Below are 13619 nucleotides of genomic sequence, written 5' to 3'. Positions count from 1 at the left end.
TGCTTGAATGATTCAGAGGTCAGTGTGAAGTGGATCTTTGAAAGATTTTGACAGACCTTCAGAAAGCTTGAACAAGTATTGCTCAAGACCTCTTTAAAACTTTCAATAAAGTCTTCCTCCTTGGAAGGAAAATATAAACAAATGATAGGTGGCTCAAGACTTTTACACAGTACGGTGCATACAGATAGTCCTGTATTACATACTGTGATAGATTAGACTAAACAGGATTATTGCTGGGTTTTAACAAGATCAGAAAAACATGCTAACAGCAAACGCTCTGGATTTGACATCTTATATTTTCTGCCCAGCAGCTGGGTTTGTGGGACCCAAACAAAGACGAAGTCAAGCCAACGTCAACAAAGCACAAGAGTTAATATTATTCACAAATCATAATAACAAGTAGTCTGCATAAAATCTAACATAGTTTATACCTCTGAGCCACAGAGCTGCTGTCGTACAATAACTACGACAGTAAAAGTACATGAAAGAAATAAATCATTGAAGCTGGTGACATTTCTTGAAATTACAGAGAACATAGACACCGTTTTTTTTTTCTTTTGCTCTGCTCCTTAAACCAACAAATGAGTGCACATGAGAAACTGCTTCTCTGAGCATGCTCAGCGCCATCTGCATGACACACAGCTGCTCTCAGAGGGTTTTTCAGAATAAACAGCACTGGTCATCCTGATTGAAATTAGGAAACACTGGCAAAAAGAAACTGTAAAGCTATTTGCGTATGTCACAGTTTTGGATGATAAAAGATGGATCCATTCACTTATTATATTCATTCGCATTGCTTCTTTGTTGATTTTGGGCCAAAAGGGATAAAATAGGTAAAATAGGGCAGCTCTCATCCTTAAATTTTAGCTATCGGAGAAGTTAAAGCCATCCAGATTTGTCATATTGTTCAGGAAATAGGCCAAACACAATCTCCCGCTGCCTTTCAGCCAATCACAATGTCAGATCTGTCCTCCCTCTCCACCTCACTCATCCACTCGCTTCTCCTCGCTCTGCCCCCCCCCCCCCCCCCCCCCCCCCCCCCCCCCGTCCTGTCCCAGGGTCACGCTTTAATTAACACTTCAGGTCTTATGAGTTTCTCCATCTCCTGATACATGCCTGCACACACCCACACACAGTCTCTCACACACACACATGCGCACACTCTCTCCGCGATCCCATATGCTCGCTGCTGTAAGTGTTGATTGGAGGGTAAGTTTATTGACTCCACCGCACACGGTGATTAGCGCATCAATTTTCAATCAAATTGTAGTCGCAGCCAATCTGCGAGAGGCGCGCACCCCACACACGTGCGCACACTTACCTGCTCGTGGTACTCTATGCCCATCGACAGAGTATTAATAAGGATGGCAATCATGATTCCTCTGCTGAAGTATCTGCTGCCAACAATAAGTTCCAGTTTAGTTCTGAGCCTCGCCCAGCCGCACTCCCACAGCCTCTTCTTTGGCTCAGACAGCTGCGCGTCACTGAGGCACGAGCTGCTACAGTGACACGGGCTGTTACTGTGACACGAGTGGCCGTGGCGCTGCTCTTCAGGCTGCTCGTTAACATTTTCGACGTCACTAAGTTGGTTGTAGTAGATGCAGTACGGGCATACCGAGGACTCTCCGGGGACTTCGCCCGGCAACAGTAACGCCGGATGCCCAGCAGAGCCTCCTGCACAGACAGAGATCAGAGGAGAGGCCACATCAATCATGCATCCATGAGGGTAGAGTAAAACGTCGCTTCTGTATGCAGACACCCTGTCATTTAATATATTCTCGGCTCAGCAAAGGAGAGGGGTTTCTTTTCATTTCTGGGAAACAAAAATTCAATAACATGGAAACCACTGTGCTAGTGGGGGGGGTTGCTTTGTGCAGACGGAGAGCTCTGTTATTAGAACAAGGATGCTCAAGTGTGTGTGTATGTATGTGCGTTTTGTGAGGGTGGAGGAAGCTTGGGGGGGTAAGATTTCAGCAGAATTCATTAGTAAGGCACTCCAGAGGAATGCTCCAACGACATAACAACAAACACTAATCTAGCACGAGCAGTTCACTTGTCATCACAATTACAACAAATTCATGTTTCACTGGAGACTGATATAGTAAATCCAATCTGGTCGTTCTGCGGTGTGTGCGCGCGTGTGTATATAGATAAAACTGCCTTCAAGGCAGACTTGTTGAAAATGACTGACTTCACTACATACACAGGAAATACACTAATCAGGAGATGTGGGTGGCTTACACGTAGCACCACGCTGAATGACTTCTGCTGCAAAGTTCTCCAACTACAGTCGGAATTTATTGCATCACTGAAGTGTATTAAACGCTGATATGTGAAAACGGATGCTTAAAGTGCTGTGAAACACGCAGGGAGCCGTGGAAGGGGGGGGGACCCTGATGATGTCAGGATTACCCGGATTAATTCAGCTTGGACTTTGAGATAACAAAATTTTAATGAAAAGGCTGCGTTACCAACTGGGCTGTGGAGTCGCAATGTGTTTTTGGAACATGACTCATACTGGGAATTAAAAGACAGGATATCTTGGCCTCTGCTGCTTTGATGTTGACCGTATATTTTTGTTTCTCCCAAGTGAATCTTCGAGTTTAGTGAGAGTGCAGTTTTATGGAATATGCCTTTAAATTAAGTTCTTGTCTTAGAAATTATATGTGTAATTCAACATTGTCTGGCAGAGTTTTTTATGTGAAAAATCTCGAGCCACCTCTCATTTCTTTCTGTCTCCTCCTCTGATCCTGGTGATGATTTGAACCACATTTTTTACAGTCCCGTTCTTGTGTAATTTTCATACTTCAGCCTTGTCTCTCTCTTTCTCTTCCTTAAGAATGGCTTCTTGACAGCCATCTTTCCACTGAGACCATTTCGAGGGTTCAGTGAATAGTAAATGGATCAGCTGAAGGTCCAGATACATCTCGCAGGTCCTGTGTCTGGTCTTTGTTGGATTTTCTTCCCTCCCATTTCTTAAGGACAAAACTTTCAGACACTGTTCATCCGCTGTAGACAGTTGTTAGGCCTGCCATTTCTTCTTTTTTCCTGCACTTGACCCGTTTCCAGACATTTTTAGAGGATACACTGCACACCATGCTGGGATATGCCAAGTTTTTGACTAATGGCACTTGTTGGAGCACAAATATTATTTTATGACTGTCAAACTGTGTTATCTTTGGCATTTCTCATAGCTTTAACTAAAGTGCCTAAAGATATAGTTTTAAAATGGCTCACTGCTAAGTTGTCTGAAATGCACAGATCCAGCACTGGTCCATCTCTTGAGTTAGGTGTTTTTATCCCTGAATGATCAGGCTCTTAAAGAAAGAATTCCTGTAAAGACGGTCAGGTACTAGGACTGATCTGAAATGAGGTTTGTTTTTTCTTTTTAGTCTGAATAAAAACTTTGAAAGATCTTCAGAGAGCCCAGAGAACCATTTTTCAAGACCACTTTAAAAAAATTACAAGAAACGATGGACGGGTCAAGACTTTTGCACAGTTCTGCATTTTTATGCTGCTTTCAGCAATGCTCGATGTGTCGATGTGGGAAAATAAATATGCATAGTTTCAAAGGTTTTCAGGTTATCCCATATAAGGCAAAGAATCTTGTTAAAAGATCTTCAGTATTCTGCTACAAGTCATCTTCCTGAATATTTGCATCCCATCTTTCCACAGAGATTTCAGGGAATCAAGCACGCAAGGCCCCACAAAGGAGAAGATGTAGATAAAAAGGTTAGACCGGTGAGAAATGTTTTGGATCAATTGTCTGGAGACACTTCAACCTTTAGGCTTGAATAGTACAACAGATCATCTGAATGATCTTCCAGTTTTTTCTCAAAGCTTTGCTGTTGTGAGGAATGACGGCATTTGCTTGATGTTTTTTAACAGCATGATTGTTCATGGCATTTTAAAACTGCTGTAAACATATAGTCCTCCTTTTGTCACATACATCATCTCATTACATGGATAATGCTCAGGCTACGGTAAACACAAGCTTATCTTTTAGCTCCTGCAGTGCTGTGTGAGGCAGAGGTGAAACCAGACAGGGAGTTTTGTTTCGGGATTGTGTCGTGTCTGCACAGCGCTCTGAAACTTCACATTTTTCACTAAGTTTGTGTGACATGGGTAAGACTACAGACTGCAGTGGATGACGTAAGGTATAAAGTTACTATGAAACTGCCAGCTGGTACTGGCAAAATAAAAAGCATTCATATATATGAACACTTTATGATCCAACACTCTGCAAAAGAACAAGAAAAAAAAGAGCCTGGTCTTTTTTCTGTTTGCAGAGTGGCTCTCCATAGCATTTACACATTTACGCAGCTGATCTGCCAGCCATATTGATTATAGTGGAAGCGTGTGGTTGCTGCATGAACTTGCATACGTTACATGTTCAGTGTAGCCACAAGAATTTGAATTATAATACCTCTGAGTGTCGTCTTGTATAAGGGACACACAGCGTTATTGAATTCTGCTCGCCTTTTCAGTGCATAAAAATGTGCTCAGACTGTAACAGACAGTGGCTCTGCTTCTTTTATCATACTGCTTTGAGCTCCGAAAAGAAAATTAAATGTGCCTGCGCAGTGTTAAAGGTGGTGAATGTCGCACAGATTAGTATATCAAAGTTTCACTAAATAAATCTGAAGTGATCTGAATTTGAAATACAGCTGAGGGCAAGTGGGAAGATGTATTCTTGGTTAATTTGGGACTGCCAGAGATTATTTCTCAAATTAAACAAAAACAAAGATTATTCAAACAAACAACAGCAAAACAGGGGAGTAATCATAGACTGTATTAAAAGATGGACTTATTGTAGTTTCCAGGTTTGAAAACTGAAGCCAATGTGGAGCTGTCTTAAACCTGCGTTATGTTTGCAAAAAGATGTACATGGCATAAGGAAATCTACTGGAAAACTGCCCTTGGCTTGTGATGATCCCTGTCCTGATTAGATTACAGGCTCAGTTGATAATTTCAAGTCTTATTTAATAACTCATGATGACATTTTGTAAATTAAGGTCTTTCATTAGGGTTAAAAAAATGGGATGAAGTAAGAAATGCTTCACCAAGACACAAGCCAATGATAATAAAGGTCTCAGAGCCACCCCACACTCGTCACGCCAGGTTTGAAAATACCAAGATGACAGTTGCTAGGGCCTCAGTCACACAGGCCTAGAGACCAGTGTGCAACCTCCTAGCAAGCTCCAGTCACTACGGAAAAATGTGTTTTCCCCAGCTGGATGGAAGTTGCTGTCTTCCTCCAGGTGAAATCGTGGTACTCCTCCCAAAACATCCATGCATTTACTTTGGTTGCTAACAGATTGCTTTGCTGGCCTGTAGACTACACAGACTGCAAACAGTTGCCACTTACTCTCTGAGTTGTAGTGGAAGTTGAAAAAGTGCAGCACAAACCGGAAATCGACAATGCTCACAGTCAAAGTAAAAGTGCTTCCTTACTGCTAATTTGTAAGCAATCAACACATTTCAATGTCCATTTCAAGAGTTGAAACTTTTGCTTCAAAGGAAAAGAGTTCCCGTTTCTGGTTTGCGTCACACTTTTCATGGAAAATGTTCATCATGTCCATCTTTTACATACAGTCTATGGGAATTTTAAAGCCTTTAATCCTGGACACGGGATCGAACTCACTGCTTCCACACATAGTCAGAGTGTGACACTGTGATTCACACACTTTCAAACATTCACACACATCCCTTCATCCTCACCGTGCTCCAGCACCAGCTGCGGCAGTCTGTTGCCGGTCTCCGTAGCAACCAGCCTCTTTTGGTCCTGGTCCTTTGCATCCCGGTGACTGAAGAGGGGCGCTATGAAGGGATAATTAAAGCCGTTGCCTCCATTACTGACGGCGGGGTCAGTCTGAGGCTGATGGTTTTGGTGATGATGATGATAAAGCTGATGAAGGTGTGACAAGTCATTAGGGGCGTGGCCTGAGTGCCGGTGGGCGAGACCGTTCATCTCCCCGGCCCCACCGCCCCTGGCAGATCCGCCACCTTGCTCTCTGTGGCACGCGCACGAGCAGCGAAAGCGCGCGCGCGTCTGAGCGTAGCAGCGGGAGAGCCGTCGCCAAGCCTTACGGCCCAGGTGCGCCAGGTAACGGATTATCTCCTCGTAGCAGCTCCCTGGTTGGCTATCGCTGGCCAGCGTGGAGGCCGACTGATGGAGCTGGCGGGCGCGCTGCTCTGACTTCATTAAGGCGTGTTCTCTCTGTTTCGTTTCAGAAAACTGCGTTGCTATTACGACCAGGCACAGGTTGATCATGAAGAAGGAGCCCACCTACAGAGGACGACACACGTCACATACAATAAGTATAATTTTTTATGTATAATTTTTTATATATGGATGTGTGTGTGGCCATTTGTGCAATAAGCATGTACTCACTATAATGAGGAAAATGAAGTAGATGAAGTTGTAGAAAGAATGTGCGTCCATGACATAGTACATGATGTCTACCCAACCCTCAAGAGTAATTACCTGAATGAAAACATGCACACAGTCAACAACAGCGATATGTAGTGTGCACCTCATGGTAGCCAATCAGATTCATGCGATTAATCCTGGAGACATTTACCTGAAAAATGGCAATCCAGGCATATCCAATGTTATCAAAGTTAATAGCTCCTTTGTGTGGGTTCAATTCCCCAGCACGACACTCATTGTAATACTGATACCAGTTCACACAAGACCCGGGCTCATCTACTCTAAGGCCCATCTCTGGTAGGGCCTCCCCAGCATCCAGCAAGCAGGAAGTCCTGCCTACTCGGCGACGAGGCACATCAGAGCACCGGAGCATCCCGTTTTCTCTTTCCATGGAGCAGATGAAAGGGTGGTCGTCTGTGCCGTCGGGCCGATAGTAACCATTCAGGAAGGAAATGTTATATTTCCTGAAGAAGAAGAAGTTTCATGAGTGAACAGATGTTAGATTTCGCTTCATGTAAGCATAACCGAATATAAGAGGACAACAAAAAATGTTGATTGTTTTCTTTACTGCCAACAAACAAATAACATACCATTTCTTTCAAAATCATCTTTTCAAAAATGATTAAACTGTTTTTGTCAAATGATACTTAAACAGTGCATTTCTTGGTAACTACTTCAGCTGCAGAGTAATGAGTGTAATGTGAGAGTGGGTATTTATGACAACAAAACTGCATGAAGAAAAATGTCTCCCATTATGGCTCATGGATGTGTGTGTACATGTGTGCGTGTTGTGTTTTTTAAATTGCATGAAGTTAATTCTGAACAATGGCAGAAAGGAAGTTATATTTGGCCCCGGCTGCACAGATCTCACGAGTAAGCCAGCATCAAGCACGAGTAACACGGAGCGGACCTCAAACACAAACGCTGGGTTGGATTCGAATGGTTTTCAAAAAGATAAATCATTTTATTGACCTACTGTTTCCTTCAAAGGTCTGTTTTCTTGGGGAAAGAAATGAAAGACGGTGTGAAACACACAGAGGTGCTAAAGGAGGAAATGAGGAAACAGAGAGGGAAACACAGATGAAGGGAAAAAGCAAAAAAAACCCAGGGAGGGTGCATTGGAGAGATAAGCAATCAATCATGTGTGGCGTAGAGGAGGGTCACGGGGGAGCGCTGCTGCCTCACTTCTTATTAGGAAAGGTCATTTTGTTGTTTATGAAGCAGAAAAAATCAAAATCTTTACAGTGAACATGAAACTGGAGAAGGGTTCGTTTTGCTAAAATGGTACCGGATACTGTGCAGTGGGCTACTTGTGGGCTAAGCGAGAGTCGGTTAACAACTTCAACAACTACTGCAGACGGTAAGGAAAGGAGCTGTTCCTGCAGCAGAAAGCAATTCCAGCTGAACTGTGCGCATTATGTTGCAAATTAAGTGAAACAGCTGGAAATCATTTTGCAAATGTCATTTTGTAAAATCTTGTACAACAAACTATGATCCACTCACTCGACTCTATTGGTAAAAATTACAGTGTCAGAATTCAATCTTAACCATCTGAACGCCCAGATTCCTCCAGAGAGAAGCCAGAGCATTCAGACTCTTGGAGCTGCGTGCCTTCTTGAACTTATGATGCAAGCTTAAGATTGGATGATATAACATTTCAAAAAATGTAACGATTAAAAAGAATCACCTCCAGGAAGCACTGATGACTCACAAAGAAAAATAAAACACCCCAGGTTTAGCCCCTTTACCCAAATACTTTCAGCTGAGGAGTTATTTTTTTCCATTTCTCATTATGATTATGCTGATAACTATTTGCAGATCTGGGAAATATTAATATTTGCACTGGCTCAGTTAAAGTTGTGATGAAATGTGTATTGTGTTTTCATAATGAGGCAGTGTTTTGCCTTGTTTATCATCTCCATGAGCGCCCAGATAAATTCCACACAGGCAGTAATGTCCTTACATTAAGCAGCAAAACTCTCAGTAAAAAAAAAAAAAAAAAGTGATTCTGGGAGAAACCAGCTGAAATTAAAATGTATCCCTGACAGCTCTGAAGGTGCCAGATCCATCCTGAGCACGAACGCTTTGTTCCCAATTCACTGTGGAAGCTGCGAATCTGCGCAGCTGCTGAGCAGAAAACATTTAGGTTAATAAGGCGACGTAAGATCACAATGACACACCAGAAGATGCAAATAATTAATGAAGTTACGCTGCTGTGCCACCTGCGTAAATTGCTCGCAATTTGGAGGGCCTCTATCCCGCTGCTGGGTGATGCCACAGCTGTTTAATAAAGTCAAAGAGCAGCAGCCGGAGTTTCTACGTGTGTTTTTTCAGCATGACTCAGATTTTAGCTTCCAGGCAGATCCTAGAAGAACTGATATGAAGGAGATGAAGCTGATAGCGGTCAGTAGCCTTCAGGAAGAAAAAAGTGGAAAGTGCTTTTAATTTGCATTTGTTCTAATGTCCAGTCCTCCATCAGATGTACCATAAAATGTTCAACTAGAAGCTTCAGAACCGGAGAACTCAAGCCAGTGGATCATGTCATGTTTTTTACACCCAGTGTGGTGGATATGTTATACAAATGTAACTGAAGGAGAAAAATACCCCTAAAAAGGTCAAACGGGGGCTTGTTTGTTCCCTGCACTGTGGTTTTATTGTGTGTTATCATTGTTATTCAGTTTTAATAAAGTGTATATTTAACTCCCTCTGCTTTGCTGCCTTTTCTAAACTGTGAGTTCATATTTTTTCTTCAAGTTAATTCACTCGACCCACGACAAGTCACCAAGTATTGACCCTGGTAACTCAATCTGTTTCAGGTTCTCTGAACTTCAGCATATGCATAATGAATTTAAAGAGGACGCACTAGGATATATTATCTCATAAACCTTACATCCCACCACCATAATTTAGAAACCAGGTGCTCAGACCCAGTGAGCTCCTGCTAAAGCTAACTCCTTCATATTGACTTTCCTCATACAGATGTTGTACATTACTGCGTGCAACTCTTAAGTAACTCTTCATTTAATGATTTTTTGCTAGGAGAATAGGAAATATGAGCACTGGGGAGGCCAATCCATGACTGACGCTGTTTCATTATGTGTTTTTCTATCCAGATATGCTTTTATTAGCAGTGTGTTTGGGATCATTGTCATGCATGTAGACACTTACTGTTGCACCTTTATCTTGACCTTTTGCATACATATTGATGAAACCAAAAATTACCAAATACCTCTTGCTCCTGATCTGACATCCACCTTCTACCTGAGACCATTTCTTTAGTGAGCAGTAGATGGATCACCTGAAGGTCCAGATGCATTTCTTAGGTCCTGTGGACTTTGGATTTTTTTTACCATATCTTAAACACATGACTTTCACATACCGCTTGTCTGCTACAGGCAAGTCATTGCTTCTTTGGTCCTCCACTTGTGCAGTTTCCTCAGTTTTTTAAGGTCCCACTGCACACCACGACGAGATATGCTAAGTTTTCAGCTAACAGCTCTTTGGGATCTTGGTGGTTCAAAAATACTACTTCATGCATCACAAGCTGTGTTATCTTTGGCATTTTACATAGACTTTAGAAAAGAAATAGGAATAAATAATGTGTTTTTGTGACAGGCTGCTAGTAACAAAGTGTGTAAAGATACAATTTAGATTGATAAGTCTTTGATAAGTTGTCTGCTGTTTGTACGCAAAACACTGATTCATCCCTTGAGTTCACTTGTATGATTCATAGACCACTTTTAAAAAATTATAAGAAATTCTGGCTCCTTGAAAGCAAATTATAAAGAAATAAGAGGTGGTTCAAGATTTCTGCACAATACTGTACAGACACTAAGATTAAGGACACTGAGCACTTTTGGTCGAGGCTGCTGCTGCTAGAGATTAATTTCAGTCTTTGCTTCTCCAGCATCACCACAGATTCTTTTGTAAAGCTGCCGTATAAATAAAGTTAGTTATTGGCAAGAACCACAAATTCATTATCAAATGAGTGAATGTTTGGCACAACAACAATGCGTCACCACAGCACCATCACTGATTGTTGTCCAAGTTGCTATCTAAGAAGGCGAAACAGACGTTATCTGATGTAGTGTGATAATATGTGGTCATGTTTGTGAACATGTGAGCGGGAAGCGGGAGTGGGAGTGACGGTAACATCATCAGTTAGACTGTGATCGAGCGTGACATGAAGGATTGTGTGGGGGAGAACCGGAGTGACAGCAAACTCAGATGGTTTTACTGTGGAAACAGCCGCTCAGAGGCAGCCACTGAATAACAGCTCCCTAAATTTATTTAGCCTTCCAAATCCCTTGATTTGTGATCCCTGATGCTCAAAGTGTCCAACGGGAAGCACGTAGCACCTCCGTGACGGAGCTGATTAGAGAACAAACAAGATCAGCCCATCTGTGATATCGATCCCCGAGTAAGGAGAGAGAGAAGCTGATCAGTTGTGAACAAACTTTTGACAGGTTGGAGCAATAAAGCTGGCGCGACTCGTGCTGTGACATCGGCTGGTCACTATAGCAACTCACATCTTCACATCCTCTCCCATGAAACAGCGGTTCCTCAGTAGCCCCGCCCACAGCTGTACGCCAACGATGCCGAAGATGAAGAAGACAAAGAAGCAGAGCGCCAACACGTTTCCCAGCATAGGAAGTGTGTCCAGCAGGAGGGTCACAAGGATGCGCATACCTATCAGTGCGCGCGCACACACACACACACACACACACACACACACACACACACACACAGCATAAACACAGAAGGGTAGACAGTCAGACAAGCAAAGATCAGCAATAAGTCAATGCAAACTTTAGCAAAATGTCAGTCACAGTAAATGTTGGCCAGACAGGACTCTTTATGTATTCTGCACAAAACGCAGGCACTGCAATTAGCTGAATGGCAACACTGATAATTGGCTCTTACTCCACTCTCCTAAAGAGAGCACATACAAAATCTTCCTCCTTCCTTCTTCTCTACTCGTTCCTACTTCAAAAACACTCTCCGATTTTACAAGAACTCAATGAGAGCCGCAGCAAGGTCACCAAGTGTAGTAAAAAGAAAAAAAAAGATATAAAGTTGGCTGGCCAACTTGTGCGGTGAGCTATCAAGAACAACACAAGCATCACAATGATTCGCATGACTTTGTTCACAATGTCCTGATTTATTTACACATGCATCCATCACGGGGCGAGCTGCAGCTGTTAGCAGGTGCGTAGCTCGGGAAGTTAAAGAAATGAAGTGGGATTTACAATCTAGTCGGAGCGTGCAAGGACGGTGACACGTTCTTCATCGTCCCGGCTGTGACTAACGATGTTGCTGACTCTCAGCTAAGGTGTTTCCACATCAGATGAGCAGCGCAGGAATCGCGGCCCTTTCTGCTGCAATTAAAGGGAAGCGGGAAGCTGATTGGACATGTTTTCGTAAACTACAAAATCATCAGATTTAACATTTCTTCCAACAGCCAGTGGCTTTCTGGAGTCTACACCCTGCACATATCGCCAAAAGCTTTCTGGTGATGCTCTCCCGGGCCTGCACAGCAGCCTTCTCTACTTCTTCTGTTTCGAGGCATCAATCAGCTGAATTGCACTCTCAGGAAAAAAGACTCCTAGTTGTTTCCCCTCTGGTCTCTTTGAGGATTTTTAACCTGCTGCACTGTCCTCTTGTCCCGACTGTTCTCCTGCACTGTTCACCCAGCTTGTATGCGGGCACACTTTCAAAGGTTGAGTCAGCACTTTAAATCAGCCTCACAGTTTCAGCCCATTGTGCGGACGTACAGTCAAAGCCATGAAAGACAATAAAGTAACCCAGTTTCTGTGTGAGCTGCATGCTGGAGGGGAGGGGGGTAAGACAAAAATAAATAAATAAATAAAAGGAGAAAGACTCACTGGGAACTCTGTTGATGGCTCGCAGTGGGCGGAGAACTCGAACAGTCCGGATAGCTGATAAGCTGACGTTGTGTCCGTCCAGCGAGTACTCCAGCATTCTGCGCAGAGGGAAAGCCACCGCTGTGTCACCGGCATCCTGATCAGCCTGACCTTGGCAGACCCTGAACGCCTACAGGGACTCTAGCAGAACTCCGGGATACAGAGCCTTTTAACTACCAATCACCGAGGTCTGTGTCTCTCATGACCGAATGATACGATTGTCATTCTGTGGAGCTATCACACACACACACACTTCCACTGATATGTCTAAGCACGCGCGCACACACGCTTGACATTTAACTGGCATTAAACAAGTGTCTAAGCTTTACACAAAACACACATACACACACACACATGCACACACACAGACACACACACTCTTGGCTCATATTTAATGTCAGGCGCGCCTGCGTGTGAGTGCGCGTCGGCTGCGTGCGCATCTGTCAAGCACTCACCCCACTATAACAATGAAGAAGTCCAATCTGTTCCATGTGTCGCCTAGGTAACCGCTCTGACCTATGACCCCGAGAGCCACCATCTTCACAACCATTTCTCCAGCAAAGAACACAAAGATGCCATCATCCAAAGCCTGCACACAAACACACACACGGAGACCCAGAGGATTAACTGATTAAGCGGGGGGGGGAAGAAAAATGTTATTGGAAAAACTTTTCAGACCCTTGATAATGAAGTGTGACAGTGGAATATAATTAGTCTGCAATTTCAGATTATGTGTGTGTGAGCGTGCTTTACCTGCAGAAAATAGGGGGTGTGGCCACAAGGCTGGAACATCCCTAGAGTCACGCAGTTGAGCAGGATGGCCAAAATGCTCACACGCTCGAACCACGTGAGGCACGGTTAAGGATCAACACATCGACAGAGAGTCTGAACACTGATTAAAGCAACAAAATGAACACGTTTAATGAAGCTGTCCAAGGACCAGAACTGGCCTGGCGAAGACTCCATTCTGGTCCACTAAAAGGCTTCATCATAGATGTTGAACTTTTCCTGTTGATAAAGACCTCTCTCATTGCCGTTCATACTACACCACAGTAAAGTAATAGACAATTAAATGATACTAAAGTTGCTGTTTTTCAACTTCTTTTGTCTATTTCCACATTTATAATGTAGAAAAACTGAGACGGACTGTCGAAATTTGCACTTCTCATAATAAGATTTCTCAGGGATTAAGTGTGCAGTTAAATGCCTCTACATTGATATAAAAGAGAATTTACTGAGCTGGTCCAAACGAGTTTGACATC

General features: G+C 43.2%; 1 protein-coding gene and 1 long non-coding RNA gene across 2 annotated transcripts in view; one reads left to right on the top strand and one right to left on the bottom strand.

Moving 5' to 3' along the window:
* LOC120728664 (voltage-dependent T-type calcium channel subunit alpha-1H-like) overlaps window positions 1-13619 on the bottom strand; it is a 58701-nt gene that overhangs the window by 32184 nt on the left and 12898 nt on the right. Inside the window, exons 3-10 of the mRNA XM_040023713.1 lie at window positions 13111-13204; window positions 12813-12946; window positions 12319-12416; window positions 10963-11122; window positions 6585-6897; window positions 6395-6487; window positions 5722-6289; window positions 1322-1674 (exon numbers count right to left, since the gene is read on the bottom strand). Coding sequence (XP_039879647.1) covers window positions 1322-1674; window positions 5722-6289; window positions 6395-6487; window positions 6585-6897; window positions 10963-11122; window positions 12319-12416; window positions 12813-12946; window positions 13111-13204 — 1813 coding nt within the window. The remainder of the gene's footprint in view (window positions 1-1321; window positions 1675-5721; window positions 6290-6394; window positions 6488-6584; window positions 6898-10962; window positions 11123-12318; window positions 12417-12812; window positions 12947-13110; window positions 13205-13619) is intronic.
* Window positions 1614-6768, top strand: LOC120728666. The gene is made up of 3 exons (XR_005694763.1): window positions 1614-1726; window positions 6235-6321; window positions 6659-6768. It is a non-coding gene; the product is annotated as an uncharacterized LOC120728666 (long non-coding RNA).

Source organism: Simochromis diagramma, unplaced genomic scaffold (assembly GCF_900408965.1).
Source record: "Simochromis diagramma unplaced genomic scaffold, fSimDia1.1 OVJJ01000302.1, whole genome shotgun sequence".
Classification (NCBI taxonomy): domain Eukaryota; kingdom Metazoa; phylum Chordata; class Actinopteri; order Cichliformes; family Cichlidae; genus Simochromis; species Simochromis diagramma.
The sequence above is the reverse complement of the archived record's forward strand: the minus strand, read 5'-3'. Positions and strand labels throughout refer to the sequence as shown.